This window comes from Kogia breviceps, chromosome 6, assembly GCF_026419965.1.
Source record: "Kogia breviceps isolate mKogBre1 chromosome 6, mKogBre1 haplotype 1, whole genome shotgun sequence".
Lineage (NCBI taxonomy): Eukaryota > Metazoa > Chordata > Mammalia > Artiodactyla > Physeteridae > Kogia > Kogia breviceps.
This window is the reverse complement of record NC_081315.1, coordinates 67,948,196-67,966,520: the sequence shown is the minus strand read 5'-3', so window position 1 is coordinate 67,966,520 and position 18,325 is coordinate 67,948,196. Positions and strand designations below refer to the sequence as shown.

Below are 18,325 nucleotides of genomic sequence, written 5' to 3'. Positions count from 1 at the left end.
TAAAGTGATAAAATACTAAGTTAACAGATCTCCAGGTATTAGAATGTCAGATAAATTCACTCCCATGATAGGATTTTCATTGCTATACCATAAACAACCACTAATCCTAAAGGTTTGATTCAAGGTATTTTTTTTTTGTTTTTAAGTTTTAACCAGTGTTTTCCAAGCACATCCTCTGCCAAAACCCTTTTAGACACAAAGGACTTACACTCTACCTCATAAGAGAAACAGAACTCAAGTAGAAAAACAGTAAGCTTTCTGTAGACTCTGCTATGAGAAACATCTGCAGCCACCACAGTCAAACCAATGGAAAAGGCTGTTATAAATCGAAGATATAAAACAGTACTGCCATCACTCCAGAGTGGTGTCTCCACACTAATCCAAATACACAAGACTTGTTAGGTGGAGAGAAATCAATAGCAAATTAAGAATCTTTTTTTTGTTTTGGTCACAAATAATACATCCTGGTTATAAAGACTAAGAATATAAAGAGTAAGGGAAAGATTAAATGAGCACTTTTTATCCAGCAATCCCAAACAATCTCAAATGAGTTCTTCTTCCTCAAGGCCTCAAGTCTTTTTATTGCTGTTCCATTTTCTGGCTAACATTCATAGAGCACTTTAATATTTTTAGAAGCTTTAACTGGTATATTTTACAACATTTCTAAAAGGTGTAAATTTAATAGCTGTAAAACAGACAGAAAGGTTAATGTCTTACTCAAGGCCATCAGTGAAGTCAATAGTAAGTTCAAGATTTGAGCTTTGAATTCTAATATAACAACTAGCCAGAGTCCACTGGCCCATGAAGTTTCTAGCAGACAGCCAATCTAAGGGCTCCTTATTATGTTCTGAGTTGTTCAACAATAATTTAAATATGCAGTATTATATACTCACTTAAATAATTTTATGCTAAGATGGCACTGTAAAAATTTGTAAAACTGTTCAGTAGATGTTTTGTTCACCTTGAAGATGAGCCTTCCTTCTACTGAACTCCTTTGGTACTTGGGCAACTTCTAAATGTGTGGCTGAGAATGGAGAATGGTTATTCAATCAGGATAACTAAAGGGTATATCTAGAACATGACTGTAACCAAGCTTAAACCATAATCAAGTGTACAGTTATAGTCTCTGTCAGAAAAAATTATTTTTAACATAAGGTGCAAAATGGTCCATGTTATTCAATTTCCATATGGAGATAGATGGAGAGTTCAAAAATACTACAGCCCTCTACCCTTTGATTGGAATTCTGGTCTCAATAAGCACTGTGGCTGGTACAGTTTGTCACATGCTCAAGTGACTGAGGGTAGAAAAGAAAACTACTGAACATCAAATGTTCAGAAATGGGTTATCTGAAGAGCAGTTATTTATTTGTCAGAGTTTTTCTGGATGCCACACAGCGTGTAGAGACACTGGATTTGATGGCATTCAATCAATATTCTAGTCACTAGAAATGTGTGTTTGATAGTTCATTAGAGCCCTCTCTTATCCATTTGAAGCAAATTCCCTTCTCTGTGACTCCACACTAACCACACAATCCTCTGATTACTAATTATATCACTTAGATGACTAGATCCTAAGAATGATGCACACTGGCTAATGTACACATATATACAGTCACTAGAAACACCCAATTACATGTAAAGTAATAGGCTGTAAAGGTTCTCAGGACAGAGGCTTTGCCTGTCTTGCTTGATATTGCATCGCCAACAGGTGGACCATTGTCTGGCACAAAATGGATGTTCCATAAATTTTTAATGAACTATTATTGAAAATTGGAATTTATCAGGATCAATACTGGCAGTGGAAAAACAATGTCCATTTTTCAAATAAATATCCATCAACAGGAATCTCATTTCAATATTTACACATGCAGAAATACAGCAAAAGCACCCTTTACCAACCTCCCCGTTTAACCTACTGGCCTGACTAACCAACTCTCCCACGCCCTCTGTACACTCTAACAGGCTTGCACACTTCTACCGCTCCTGTCCAGCTGAGATGCAACTTACCAACTCATGCATGTTAGGTTTGCTCCCAATTTGTTTGGAACACTTGCACTTGTTACTGAAATTATATAACTTGAATAAATATATGTAATCTAATGACATGTGCATGTAAAAAGAGAGCTTTTCTAAGAAAACTAACTTGATTGCTTTAGAATGATTTGATCAATGTGTTACCACAAAACATTTCTCAATCAAATTAGACGTGTGAGGAATGTCAGAGAAAGTGTATAGTCCAAAGATGACTCTGCATTGAGATTTCTTTTCAAGTGTCTGAGCTCTCGCCGCACTTTAAAAGCACTGGGTAGTTAGAGCTGATGTATCAGTGTGGTGTGGTATGCGCAAGAACAAGCGTGTGGCTTTCCAAGCAGCGGGCCATACTTAGTTTTACAACGAAAGACTAACATACAATTGTACAGTTACATGTTTGGGGTTAAAATAAAATATTTAGGGTATACAAGTACTCTTTTTTAATGGTTTCTCCCTTTCAGCCTTTTTTTGATTAAGTGGTCAACCATATCAACAGGACTCCTACCATGGAAGCCCCTCCTATGATGCCCTCCTTTCAGGAGCCCTCAGGGGTAGAAGGCTCCACAATGACACACTGCTGTCACTTCTGGTCCCATCTCAAACAACAAACACCCTGCTCTACACCACCAAGGAAATGGACACACGACCTTCGATTTTCTACTGTACTGAGGTTGTGTTAAACACTCTAGTGTGTTTATTACCAATAATTAATTTTAACTATCTCTTGGAAAGCTCTTGTTTAAATTCTGTTCCTTCTTCGAACGAAAGTGAGTTATCTGTAATGAGGTGGATGGAGCCAGAGTCTGTCATACAGAGTGAAGTAAGTCAGAAAGAGAAAAACAAATGCCATATGCTAACGCAAGTATATGGAATCTAAAAAACGGTACTGATGAACCTAGTGGCAGGGTAGGAATAAAGAGGCAGATGTAGAGAATGGACTTGAGGACACAGGGTGGGTAGGGGAAGCTGGGATGAAGTGAGAGAGTAGCACTGACATATATACACTACCAAATGTAAAACAGATAGCTAGTGGGAAGCTGCTGCATAGCACAGGGAGATCAGCTCAATGCTTTGTGATGACCTAGAGGGGTGGGACAGGGAAAATGGGAGGTAGGCTCAAGAGGGAGGGGATATGGGGATATATGTATACGTATAGCTGATTCACTTTGTTGTACAGCAGAAACTAACTCTACATTGTAAAGCAATTATACTCCAACAAAGATATTACAAAATAAATAAATAAATAAATTCTGCTCTTTTTTAAAAGAGATGAGATTTTCTATCTCAAATAATTCCAGTTTATGCAACACAAAAGTTTAAACAGTTCATGAACTGTTTAAAACCCATCCATTCAAAATTATCAGATGCTTCAATTCTGAGGTGATAAGAGTTCTAATGTAGACAGAACCTACAGATGAACACTTATAATATTAATTTGGGAATAAGATCATTTACTTACATTGGCACTGTCTATCAATAGCCTTACCTTAGTTTTTCACACTTACATCAGGTGAAAAACTCTTATCTACTTTTAGCAAGCCAAAACAAATGCCCAAAAGCTGAGAAGTAAAAACATATGTAACAAGATCACAAATTTAGCAATAAAGTAAATGTTTAAAAAAATTCAAGATCCTTTAGGATTCTCCAAAATGTTCATCAACACATCAAATGAAGAATAATAAACCTTCAATAATTTGGGGGATATCGAAAAAATTTTTTTCAGTTATAAATGTACTTTTATTTTTGAATATATAAACTATCTTTTTCAATAACACTAGTAGTTAATGACAACTTAATAGTTGCTGTGTGATGCTGAACTAATTACTTAACCTTCCTGAGCTTCCTCATTTGCAAAATAGAGTAATACCTATCTAATATGCTGGTGAATATCAACTAAGACATATGTAAAATGCCTAGCACACAGCTGAAGATAAACCCATGTGAAAACTCTTCATATAGACAAACACACACACAAAGTCAAGTATTCTTAATGGGGAAGGTGGGAGGAGACAAAGTATATGCAGTCTCTGAACATGTATGTGAAACTTCATGCATACATACTTTAGTGCCCTTTACTTGGGAAAGAGTTCAGTTTTTCATTAGCTTCTCAAAGGAGTCCATGACCCCAAAAAAGTTTACCTCCTTTTATAGTAGGCTTTGGCTTTATTTTCTCTGGTCCCATATATATAAAGTTTATAAAATTTGATTGGATACTTTAAACACAAGTAATTTAAACTATTCAACAGCAACAACAGCAAAAAAATTCAATTAAAAGTGTGGTCATGGTAAAATATGTATTCTCCTTTTATTTCTCTTTAAAAAAAACAAATTCATTTGGCTCAAATTATTCCCAATGTTACCATAATTAAAAGCTACCATCCAAACTCAAAATCAAAGTTTGAAAACCTAAACAAAAAAAACAACAGCAATAACAAAAGAAAAAAATAATCAGGAAATCCTCAACAGCCAGAATTAAAACGCTATTACTTATATAATAAAATGACAATTGTCCCTTCTTTAGAGTTAATCTTTCAAACTACTTCATTTCTTCATTTTGACTCAAAGTTAACAACATTCACTTCAAACAGTTATTATATATATTTTAAATCCGTGTAATAAGGAGACTGCGTAGTATTGCAGAAGGGACCCTTAACTAGGAATCAGGGAAACCAGGGTTATGGTCCTGTTCTGTCACCAACTGACTCTAAGACAGCTGGACCTCAGCATTCTATGGCACTATGCTTCTACATAAAAACATGCAGCCCCAAAGTAGAAGACTAAGATACCTGCTATCCTAAGACTATACTTTATTACTAAAACAGAAATATACAAAAGGGAGGTTACCTGACAAGAGATTTGATTCTAGGTCTAATGAGAAAATATACTGACAACAATAAACCTTTGAATCACAGAAAGTTCCATCCCCACTGTCAACACTCTCAGAGCAGATATACTCAGAGCAGAGTTTCTAGTTGGGGCCATTTAAAACTTTAGCTTCACATTAATAAGAATAACAGATACCTTCCCAGAACTGCTCCTTTCCTTAAGGTGAACAGCACTTAGAAGAAAGATTTAACAAAGTACAGACAGACAAAAATGTACAAAACAGAGGAAAGAGCAGTTTAGTGTGTCTTGATAGGTAAGCCCTTACTCTGTATTTCAATAAAAAATACTTGTTATGGGGCTTCCCTGGTGGCACAGTGGTTAAGAATCCACCTGCCAATGCAGGGAACACGGGTTCAAGCCCTGGTCCAGGAAGATCCCACATGTCGCGGAGCAACTAAGCCCATGCGCCACAACTACTGAGCCTGCACTCTAGAACCCACTAGCCACAACTACTGAGCCCACGTGCCACAACTACTGAAGTTTGTGTGCCTAAAAGCCCATGCTCCACAACAAGACAAGCCACCACAATGAGAAGCCCGCACACCACAACAAAGAGTAGCCCCCGCTCGCCACAACTAGAGAAAGCCCACGTGCCAGAACGAAGACCCAATGCAGCCAAAAATAAATAAATAAAATAAATAAATTTAAAAAATAATAATAATAGAATTTTTAAAAATACTTGTTATGGAAAAGGTAGCTTATTTTAATCAATTTTATTTCCAAACTGACTTTTGCAAAACAAGTATTTTTCAATGGAGTATAAAATAAGGCTTTATGTACCAAGATACCCCTACAGTAAAGAAACATCCCTCTTCCAAAAAACAACAAAAACAATGTGAATGTTAAGCATTTAATGAGTCTGCCAAATACAACTCTTTCAATGTATTCCTGTAAGAGCTAGCAATATACACAAAGGCAAATTAGCAGAGGGCAAGAGGTTTTCTGAGAGGTATGATGACTAACACTTCAGGACTGGAACATGACAGTTATTAAAAGAAACATGAGAAGCATTCTCCCAGTTCCTCACACAGGCCAATGTCTCTACCCCAATAGCTACTACAAACAGCATTCAGAGCTGAATTCACACACTCCAGTCTTGTAGGCCTAAACTACCTTTTGCAATTTTCCCCCATGTGACACATTATGTGAATCAAAGAAACCAATCAGTAATTCATTTACTGAAGGTCAGATATAGGGTACAGTGAGACTCAGGCACTCAAACGAATAAAAAGAAGAAGCAAAAGAAACCCAAGATAAGGGTCTTGTTGAAACCAATGCCCCAGAATCCAGCAAATAGCACACCTGTACAGAAAAGACCAGAATGAGATGACACGTACCAAACATTTTCCTCCATGTTAAAAAAAGATTCATGTAGCATCTGATTCACACCTTTGTACATGACTTCAGGATCAACCGAGGCTTTTCAAATGCTTTACCTCATGAATGGGACTTCCAAGCAGAGGTTAACTGAGGCCATCTAAGAAGGATCACCAGGAGGCCTTACCACTGCCAGTATTTAAGATTTAATAACAGCATGCTCTAACAAGTTAAAGTGAAAAGATTTCAGTCTCCAAATACAAATATTTTGCAGCATATTTCAACTAATTACAAGGGACAAAAGATTTCCTATTTGCACAAGTAGAATTTACAGATTATTTCTTAAGAAGTTAGTCCTAGTTCTTTTTGCTGTCCTCAAAATATAGTCTACCTATTGGAAGGAGTATAAATAAATACAAACTTTTAGATGGCAATTTGGCATACCTATCAGAAATTACCTTTTGTACCTTTTGATCTAGCTATTACATGTTGAGGAATCTATCCCATGAAATTTTTGGATGCAAATATAAAAATGTTCATTCACTGCAACATTTTTGTAAAGGTAAAAAATCATATATGCTGATTAACATACAGGACACCACACAAAAGAATGAGCTGGACTCATATGTATTGACATGTAAAGAACTCCAAGACACTTTGTTCAGTGAAAAAAGTAAAGTTACAGAACAACAGTATAGTAAAAGTATACTTATGTTAAGAAAATTGTGTGTGTGTGTGTGTGTGTGTAACTGCATAGAAAATGTTCTTAAAGATTAACACCAAACAGATAACAGAGGCTACCCTCTGGGGAAAGAGAGTAAATCACAGAGTGTGGGATTGGTGAGTGTGAAGAGAAGTACAGTTTTAAAGAGGGACTTTCACTTTCTACTCCACATCCACCTATATTAGTTAAACATTTACATCATATATATAAAACATTTGTTCTTTATAGAAAGTAAGAGAGGTACAATGCCAAATTTTAGCTAAAATCTAGAATCACTAATAGAGAATGCTGAAATAGTCAAAGAAGTAAAGGCTGTTGGCCGCCAAAAACACCCTTTACAGACTTAACCTTCCAGGGAATAGAGGAAAATATGGGTAGCACTGTAGTTATAAATGAACATGACCATATCTTCATAAAAGAACAAGCATCATTCAGAGAACTAAAGGATTTTTATCTTAGAAGTTTGAGAATATAAAAGTTACTGAAATCAGGAACATTATTAAAAAGCTATAATCATTATAATGTCTCTTAGAAATACAGTTTTAACAACAAATTCTATTACTTTGGTACAAAGTGTCTATGTATAGGTATGCCCTTTTGCATTAGAACACTGACATGTGTAAAGAACCAAGTGATATGAGGCGTCACCCTTACCTGTACATTCTCTTCTGTCACCTGAATCTCTGCCGTGTAAACATAGTCAATCAGCATCCTCAGGGTCCAGCCGTCCACCTCCTTGATTCGAACTCTCTTTGCTCGGCTCTCACTCATCTCACCTGAAACACAAGGAGCAAGGCTGACGCTGCAGCAGACACCCAGCAGGAAGACCAAAATCCAGTCAGATGGCCACTCACTGTATTCAGGAGGCAATATGGTCAGACACTTCAGCAGGTCTACAACATTCCCCTACCTCCCCTAAAAGCTTACCTGAGGAAACCATACAAGGTACTTCTGTTACCCACTTGTACCTGGAAATCACATCATGGCGATGAATATGCCACGTGTCCAGCTGCATGAACTCTTAATACCTGTAGAATTATAGGTTCAGGACCCAATGCCGTCCATGCCTTTTTTTGGTCCAATGTGTGGACAAGAATGTCACCTGCCATAGCAGTAAACAAAGGATGTTGCAGCCATCAGCCATTGCAGGCCACCCCCGACTGTGCACCATGAGGGGATTCAGAATGGGAAAAAAAAAATAGGATACTGGCCCTAGATAGTTAAAGTGTGTATTAAAGGAATGATTTCAATGAGCCTAGACGCTTGTTATCTTCCCATACATAGAAAAGTGCTAAATTTATTAACTTGTCTGGTTTTCTTTAATTAACAATAATCTTTTGATGTTCCGACTGCCTGGTTCTTTTGTAAAAACTCCTACATATTCTGGTTCCTCCCTGACCTCTTTGGAGCAGTCCCTCAGAGAGATCTGAGAGGCTGCCTCCTGGGCTGAAGTCCTCCAAAAGTTCGCTGAATAAAACACAATTCGCAGCTTCTAGGGTGTGCATTTTTTCAGTTGACAATGCTTTAGAGCAGTTTCTTTTCTTTTTGAATTTCTATTCAAGACTAGAACACAGTGTTACCCCGTGAGGCTAACTTCCAAGTTCCCCGTACTCACTCACAAGCACTTCAGTGCCTGCCCCTGCCCTCTGGGAAGACACGCCTCTCAGATAGGAAACAATCAGAACACAAATTACTGGAAGATGCCCAGGAAATGCAAGACAAAAGAGGGGTCTTAAAGAGGTGAGTCAATGGCCAAGGCAAATGGCAATGGGCCTTCTAGCCCAAGTTCAGTTCCTATTTGTCATCTGTAGCAACTTCAACCTGAAATCATTTCCATACCAGCATTTATTACTAAAGCCAGATGCCCTTCTACATCGCTGCCTGCTAAATAAGTGGTACAAGACCTCCCTCTTCCTATCCACTGAACTAGTTAAGCATCCAGGGATCATAAATAAGATCCTCTCTTGTATAAAGAAACTGGGGAGCAGAAAAGAGAAGGAATGGCCCCTAAACCCAGGGGACTCATGGAGAGTTAGAAGCAGGTTTGGGCACATATGTGCGGACATAAAATGGCCCAAGAATAGGGAAACATAAGCAATTGAATGGAGAAAGAAAACTTAATTAAAAACAAGACAGTCTAAAAATAATGTTCAGTGTTAGGGGACACCTTAGCAAAAAGGTTTAGTTCTACATTCATCAGGTTTCAAAGATAAAGGAAGTATGAAAAACAATGCCACCATCCCTCACCTGTTAGAAAACAACACAATGGCCTCAAGATTTCTTGAAAGTTCATTTCTTTTTCAGGTACAGTATACTGTCAGTGACCATAAATTATCAGAAAAGGCTATAGGAATCCATAATTATACAAAATTCCTTTGCAAACATAAACACTGGGAAGAGAGAAATAATAATAGTGATGTATATTTAACTACCTGCTTCCCTGGAGATTCTCTCTGACAAAAGCTCAAAAAAAGCTCTTCTCCTAAAAGCTAAAATATCTGAAAAACTATTATGCTACTTCCCAGGGGGGAAAACATCCACTGGTATTACAAGGGAAGAGAGAAAGTTGATGATATGCTCCTGTTATATGCCTATACAGCAGGAAGACAAGGGATTAGGCTATGTATCTGCTGCCTCAGCATGTTTTTTGGGTTTTTTTCCTTTCATGAAAAAGGGGAAAGCATGTTTTTTTTTCCCCCTTAAAGAAAAGGGTTAAAAAAGCAGGGTCGAGGAATATGGAAACATAATTCTTCATCTACATATAAGGCACCTTCCTCTGTCCTAGTCTCTCTGGATCTTGTAACTAGATGGAATTTGTGTCATCTGAAAGCTCTTTTGTGGTAAAGTGAGGACACTTTGGTAATTCCCACTTGGACTTTAGCGAAAGCCCACTCTAATTCATCTCTAGGGCCCCTGCGATGTGCAAAGCCCCACAGGGCCCGGGGCCACACAAGCATAAAGCCATGTACTTAGTTCTCAAGGAATTCACTCCTCAGGACTTAGGCATGATTTAGACAAAAACAAGTTTGACTTTAATTTACATGTATGACTGAAAAATTACCAGTTCTCTGCCAAGCAGTTTTTAATATTATAGTTTTTAAGGTATTGCTATAAGATGCACTGTGCTGATTCATACATTCCTTAAGTGTCATTTTTAATATTAATTATTTCTCTCCCAAGAAAACTGTATCTACTTCCAACAAATTCTATCTCTATCACATACTGCTTTAGAAATGCTTTAATCTTTATTTTTCATATTAATTTACAAAAACAAATAGCTTGCCACAGACTGTGTTAATAGCTTAAAAATTCCAGTAACTACGAAGAACCAAAACACGTACCAAAGAGAGTTGTAAAAGCTACTTAGAGCTAATTCTAGTTGTTAAATATTGTCTTACTTCTGTCCTTTCCTATGTTTATAGAGGAGATTTATTTTTGATAATGAGTTTTGTTTTTCTTTCTTTCTTTCTTTCTTTTGGGCCGTGCCATGTGGCTTGTGGGATCTTGGTTCTCTGACTAGGGACTGAACCCCAGGCCCACAGCAGAGAAAACGCCATCATAACCACTGGACTGCCAAGGAATTCCTGATAACGAATTTTAAAAAGATACCCAACGATACTGTAAAGAGTTTAATCTCATAACATTTTTTTAACTTCCTGTCTTAGTGTTCTTCTCCTGTGTTGGATCATGTATTATAGAACTGAAGCTATACTATGATATCCACACAGATATCGCCACCCTCACCTCCTCTCCATTCCTCCTGCCGCTGTGCCACCTCTTCCTTCTTCCTCACCTACAGGATGGACTCCACACATCTGACCATGGAACTCAAAAGCCTTCAGCTGCTCCCAGTCCAGGCATGCAGGCCTGTCCATGTCCCACCCCTGCCTTGCTATCCAGCCTCCTCTCTCTCTCTCCCACTTCTAGTCTTAATTTATATAAGGAAGGAATTTTGTGTAGTTTCTCATACATACCCAGCAATTTCCTACCTCGATGCCTCTGTCAAGCTTCCTCATCTCTGTCTCCCCATGCCCTCATTCCCCAGGCTAACCCCCACATATTCTTCAAGATTCAGCTGGAACCTCTCCAAGCAGCCTTGCCTGCTGATGACCCAAGGCTAGGTTAGGTTCTCACCCTAGGTAACCTCCTGCAAATCTACTCTGTCATAATATCTGGTTCTCCCCACCTGGATTCTTGAGCTTCCTGCAGGGATGACATTGTTCTTACCTCTGTATCCCACAGTGCCTGACATATGGTAGATACCCAATAAATAATGGCTGTTTGAATGAATGACTAGAAAAGCAAAAAGCAAAACAAGTGCCAATTTTAAATGTAGCACCTTTACTTAACACAATTACTAACACTTAAGTTAGTCTTGAATATGGGTATTCTAGCTCTGAAGGATTTCAGTCAACAAACATTTATTGAACATCCACTATAAGACCGAGCTAAGCACTTTCACTAATGAACACTGCACCATCTCTACTGTTTTTGAGAAAAGAAATGAAGTCCTCCAAATCATAAAAGCTTACGGACACATGTATGGATAGAAACATTTCCATCTCAAGGACCTTAATCAGGACTCCTGAAGCCCAGAACAAACTGGTGACTGTATTTACCCATTCTGAAGTTCTAAAAAGTGAATAGGTTTACGAGGGCAAACCCTAGGATCAATTAAAAACTCATGTGACTCTAATTTCAGTTATTGCTCAGCACATAAATTGAAAAAATAATAAAAATATAATACAGTGTACTTTATACTATGTTGAAACCCTAAGAATTGAATGACAAGTTTACAGCCACATTTAATAAATAAATTTTATTCCATTACTCTTCAAGTTGTACTTGTCACCTACTCCAATCATTGTTGCCCTTTTGCTCATTATTAGTCTCAGGTTATAAAGAAGCTACTGACACAGTGGTATCTTCATTCTGGCAAGATGACCCGAATGCCCCTGCCAGGCACTGGCTATGGTGGCATGGTACATAATTCCCCAATTCTACAACTAATCTAAGGCAAACATGGTAACTACATTATCCCGCCAGTTTGGCTCTAGTTTGAGAAACTTCTGGAACAGGTCTCCCAGTTCCTTAAAGAAAAATAGGAAAGAGACAACCCCTCTCCTTCCTCAAGATGTTGGGTCCACTGTCGTAGGCATCTTGCATTCATGGGGGAAGCAACCATAGGATAAAATTTTTAGTGAGGACAGCCAGGTGGTGAGACAGAAGGAAGAGGATCCCTGATGATCCGATCATACCTGGTGCCCAGCCTATTTTCCAGTTATGAGAGGATATATTTCCTTGCTACTTAAACCAGCTTAAGGGGAGTTTTCTGTTATATGCAGACTAAAGTTATATGTACTTTATGTGCAATGCCCTATTTAATGTTCTTCACAGCAGTCAGCGATATAAGAAATTACCTTTTCTTTATGTTTCCTCTCTAACCATTCCTCCTCTCCGCAAAGCCTAGGATAACACCTAGCACACAGAAGATGCTCAATGAGTATTCCTTCATGAAGGAAAGCACAAATCTTAGACAAATACAACATGTACACAACTTTTAAAATATCTCACATCTTAATCATTCAAATGATAATCTATCTTTTCCTATTTTAATTTACCTTACTAAATCATGTTCAATGTGACAAAAGAAATTATCAAAAAGCACCCCCTGTAAAAGAAGAGTGAAAATAAAAATACAGTATTTCCCACTAGATTTCAGATATTTTATTTTAGCCTGTGGCACCACAGAAGTCTCAAATATATTTGTTAAGAAAAATGGCATTTTAAATGCCACAATTTGTACACAAACAAGTAATTTAAAAACATAAGAACTCAGGATTTCCCTGGAGGTCCATGGTTAAGGGACCATGCTTCCTTTGCAGGGGGCATGGGTTCAATCCCTGGTAGGGTAACTAAGATCCCGAATGCCATGTGGCATGGCCAATAAAAAACAAACCAAACCAAACCAAACAAAAAAGGATGATAAAATAAATAAATAAATAAAAACACAAGAATGCAATTTGATTTATTCTTTCTCAAGTAACAGTTAAACAACCTGGCCTTGATCTAAACTGGCCTGTATTTCACAAAAGAAAAACCTGTGACTACATCACAGAATTACTTTTCACCTCCCTTCTTCTACCCAAATACTTGGAACTACAATGAATAACGGAATTTTTTTTAGGTGATATAATTTGAATGGAAAATTCACCTACAGTTTAGGAGAGATGAAAAACAAGGGCCAGAAAGAATATCTGTAGAGTCCCCATTTCCTAATAGGTGAGTCACAAGGAACAAGAGGAGTACAAGGTAGCCCTGTGCCACTGCAGACACTTCTGCTTACTGCTGATCATTGAGCCAGAGTATACAAACATCACAGTGTGTGATGGGGTGGAAGCATGCCGAGGTCTACTTGTGGGCCTTGCCATATTTTTTATGACAGATAATATAAATACAATAGGACTTCAGACCAGGAAAACAGGTAAACAATGGGCTCACAGTCTAGCAAATCTTAAATGAATATATGTACACTAAACCACCTAGACCAGATTTTCATGTCTTCTTTAGGTAAAAAATCTAATCTAATCTCTGCCAAACTGCTAACTATTTAGTGGATTCAAAAGAAGAAAATGAACAAAGATTGCCATAAAGGTAAATAGCATCCATTGCTGAAGAACCATAAAAGTCTAGCCTACTAAGCAAATGAAAAGATGCTCAACATCATTAGTCATTAGGGAAGTGCAAATTAAAACTATAAGAGATGCCATTTCACACCCATTAGAATGACCACAATTGAAAAAAAAAAAGATAGCAACAAGTGTTGGCAAGGATGTAGAAAAAGGGGAACAGTCATACATAACACAGGAGTATAAAATGATGCAGCCACTTGGGGAAATAGCATAGCAATTTTTTAAAATTTACCATATGACCCAGGAATTCCACACATAGGTATCTACCACAATGAGACATCTGTCCACACAAAGAACTGCACATGAATGTTCACAGCAGCATTATTCTTTATTTTAATTTTAATTTTATTTTTGGCTGCATTGGGTCTTCATTGCTGCACATGAGCTTTCTCTAGTTGTGGCAAGCAGGGGCTACTCTTTGTTGCAGTGTGCAGGCTTCTCACTACAGTGGCTTCTCTTGTTGAGGAGCATGGGCTCCAGGCACACAGGCTTCAGTAGCTGTGGTGCGCAGACTCAGTAGTTGTGGCTTGCAGGCACTAGAGCACAGGCTCAGTAGTTGTGGCTCACAGGCTTAGCTGCTCCGCGGCATGTGGGATCTTCCCGGACCAGGGATCAAACACATTTTCCTTTATTGGCAGGTGGATTCTTAACCACTGCACCACCAAGGACGTCCCCAGCATTATTCTTAATAGCCAAAAATTGGAAACAACGTAAATGTCCATCAGCTGGTAAATGAATAGTCAAAATGTGCCATTTTCATACAATGGAATCTACCTAGCAATAAAAAGGAACAGACTGATGATACATACTATGACATGGATGAACCTCAAAAATATTATGTGGGAACAAAAATGTTCTAAAGTTGATTTATGGTGACGGAAGTACTACTCAGTAAATTTACTAAAAATCATTGAATACTACAATATAAAATATGCCTCAATAAAGTTGTAAAAAAAATCACAATTGAGGTACTCAATTCACATTTTATATGTGTCAGAAATTGACACAGAATCCCTATTTTGTATCTACTTTAGCACCTAGCAATCTAAGATTTGACCAAGTATTCTCAGGCAGAAACAGGTTGAACTGCAAGGACCCACCCACCAGTTAACTGAGATACATACTTAGGAATACTTATAGAATCAAGACATCTTCAGGGCCTCATTCCCATCATTAAGCAAAACTCACTTATTCAGAAATTGCATGTTAGCTGAAACATGAAGAGGTGAGAACCATTAGGCAAAAAAAAAAAAAAGAAAGAAAAGAGGGAAGCTGAAATATAGTTCAGATTCTTCAGTAAACAGAGAAGAAAAATAGAGACATAATAGGAAACTAACCCTGATCTTGTAATTTTAAGTTAATCACTACATTTTGTAACTGGAAAATAAAACATTTATCAAAAACAGTCTAGTGTAAGACTTTTTCAATCTTATAGTCTTACAATATAAAGACATTTAGGAATTGAGGGTAAAAAATAATAATGATAATCATGATAATTACTGCCAACATTAATTGAACATTTTCTATCTGCCAAATAAAGGGCTAACATACATGATCTCACTTAATCTTTATAAGAATCCTAGGAAGTAAATATTATCATCCCCATTTCCCAGAAGTGGAAACTGAAGCCCAGACTGATGAAGTGATTAATGATCCCAAAGATCCAGTAACTCTGACAAGGAAGTGGCAATAACAGTGTCACCTGAAGGAAGGCCACTTACAGGGACAACACTTTACTAGTGAATTCCTAAATTAGGCCAATGCAGATCAAATACTCCTTTTACAAACTAGAGATTCTGTTTAGAAAAGACTTAATAAATAAGATGTAAACCAAAAGACTGAAGTGAATCCACAACATAAAAATTTGACTAATCCCATTTCAACTTTTCGAATCAGCCTCAGCTGAAGGCACCCTCCCCAAATCACTTGCCCAACTTGGCTCATGGCCCCTCTACTATCTTTCCTAAATTCTTGATTATTTAATTCAGTTCAGAATAGTAAGAATGTAATAGGCTGAAGAGTGAGGTGCCTCCAGACTCCTCTCTACTCCCAAAACACTAAGCCCATTCTCTCCACATTGCTTTCTGCACTTTTCTTCATTTGTGTAAACCTTTACATTCATTATGTTTCAAGAAATATCAGATCCCCTTCTCTCAATGCTGCCCATCACAGTCCTCACCATCTGTATTACTCCTCTGCACACACAGATCTTCCACAAACTATTATGTATTTAAAGTGTGCAATCTCATTCCCCCAGTGATATAATAAACTACTGGGGCAGGAAGTATGCTAATATTGTTTTGTATTCCTTGAAGTATCCAACAAAATGTTAGGCCCAGGATATATTTACTTTTCTAAAGTATGAATAGATTTGTATTTGTGCTTCTTTTTCTATAACTGTATATGTATTAACAAGTATTTATTTGTCCTACCAATAATCTAAGATTATAAGCTCATTGTTGGAACAGATAATAACTTCATATCCTTGTACAGTACTGTATGTTTAAATTTTTTTTTTTTAAGAATGAGGTTAAGGGAGAGTGTGGCCAGGTGGCAGAGTAGGAAGACCTGGAGCTCACCAGCTCCTACAGGCACACCTAATCACAACTACCCACAGAGCAACTATAAATGAGAATGACCTGAAGACCAGCAGAGATTTCCCACAACTAAAGACATAGAGAAGGAACCACAATGAGAAGGATAGAAGGGGCAATGCTATGACCTAGTCAAGACCCACTCACCCAGGTCAGCAACCCACAAACAAGAGGATAATCACAATTACAAAGATTCTCCCCCAAAAGCAAGGGTTCTGAGCCCCACATTGGGCTCCCCAGTCCAGGAATCCTAAACCGAGAAGACAAGCCCCCAGAACCTCCGGCTTTGAAGGCTGGAAGGGCCTGGCTACATGAGAGCAAGAGGGCTGTAGGAACAGAGACTCATCTGTTAAGGGTGTGTGCAAAATCTCATACACTCTGAGACCCAGGACAGAGGCAGTAGTTTGAAAGGAGCCTGGGTCAGACCTATTTTCTGATCTCAGAGAGCCTCCCAGAGAGGCAAGAGCTCACCCTGGGGTCACTGATGCTGGTGGCAGCCATTTGGGGGAGCTTGTTCTACCACAAGAACACTGGTGCTAGCAAGTGCCATTTTGGGGTCCACCCTATAGACTATTAGTGCCAGGGGCTTACCTGCCCACCAGTGGGCCGGCAGCAGCTATGTGCCCCAACCAGACCATGTAGACAGCCACATGGGAAGCCTACCCCACCCTCCAACCTGACCACTGCCACTGTGCAAGGCACAGCCTTGCAGCCAACCAGACCAGGGGCCAGCCCTGCCTACCAGACCACCCACAGTACTCTTCCCACCACAACAGAAGGGGTCACACAGCCCACACCCTCTAGCCCTAGAGCATACAGCTCTGAACAGCAGGGGAGTGAGCTGCTGGGCCCCACAGGATGTCAACTGCATCAGGTCACCTCTCCAAGATCCAGAAACTTAACCAACCTACCTGATACACAGAAATAAATACAGAAAATTGGGCTAAATGATGAGAGAGCAAAATATGTTCTAAACAAAGGAATAAGAGAAAACCTCAGAAAAAGAACTAAATGAAACGGAGAAAAGCAATCTACTTGATAAAGAATTCTAGGTAATGATCATTAAGATGCTCCACAAACTTGAGAGAAGACTTGGATGAACACAGTGAGAATTTTAACTGATAGGTAGTTAGAAAATACAAAGACGCCCCAAACAGACCCAAAGATAAAATAACCAGAAAAAAAAAAAAACTAGAAGTAATGAACAGTATATTAGATGATACAGAGGAGTGGAATAGCAATCTGGAAGACAGACTAGTGGAAATCACCCAAGATGAACAGAAAAAAAAAAGAATTTGAAAAAATGAGGGTAGTTTAAGAGACCTCTGGGACAACATCAACCGTACTAACATTCACATTATAGGGGTACCAGAAGAAGAGAGAAAAGGGCAGAGAACTTACTTGAAGAAATAGCAGGTGAAAACTTTCTTAACCTAGGGAAGGAAACAGACATCCAGGTAGAGGAAGTACAGAGTCCCAAACAAGAAGAACTGAAAGAGGTCCACACCACAACACGTTATAATTAAAATGGAAAAAAATAAGGATAAAGAGAAAATCTTAAAAGCAGCAAGAGAATGCCCACAGATTGTCAACTGACTTTTCAGCAGAAACTTAACAGGCCAGGAGGATGGCCATGATATATTTCAAGTGATGAAAGGATAAAATGTACACCACAAATGCTCTATCTGCAAGACTCTCATTCAGATTTGAAGGACAGAGAAAGAGCTTTGCAGACAAGCAAAAGCTAAAAAAGTTCAGCACCACTAAACCAGCTTTACAAGAAACATTCAAGGAATCTCTCTAAGTGAAAAAGAAAAGACCACAACTAGAAACATGAAAATTAGGAAAGGAAAATTCTCACCGGTAAAGGCAAACATATAGTAAAAGCCGTAGATCAACAACTTATAAAGATAGAAGGAAGGTTAAAAGTCAAAAGTAGGAAAATCATCTATATCCACAATAAATAATTAAGGGGCACACAAAACAAAAAGATGTAAAATATGACATCAAAAACATTAAATATGGGGAGGTGGAAGTAAAAATACAGGGTTGTTACAATGCATTAGAACTGAAGAGATCCT

At 38.2% G+C, this 18,325-nt stretch overlaps 1 protein-coding gene across 1 annotated transcript in view; it reads right to left on the bottom strand.

Annotated features, from left to right (window-relative positions):
* Window positions 1-18,325, bottom strand: part of KLHL2 (kelch like family member 2) — a 124,564-nt gene that overhangs the window by 74,346 nt on the left and 31,893 nt on the right. Inside the window, exon 4 of the mRNA XM_059065870.2 lies at window positions 7,613-7,734. Within this exon, the coding sequence (XP_058921853.1) occupies window positions 7,613-7,734 (122 nt within the window). The remainder of the gene's footprint in view (window positions 1-7,612; window positions 7,735-18,325) is intronic.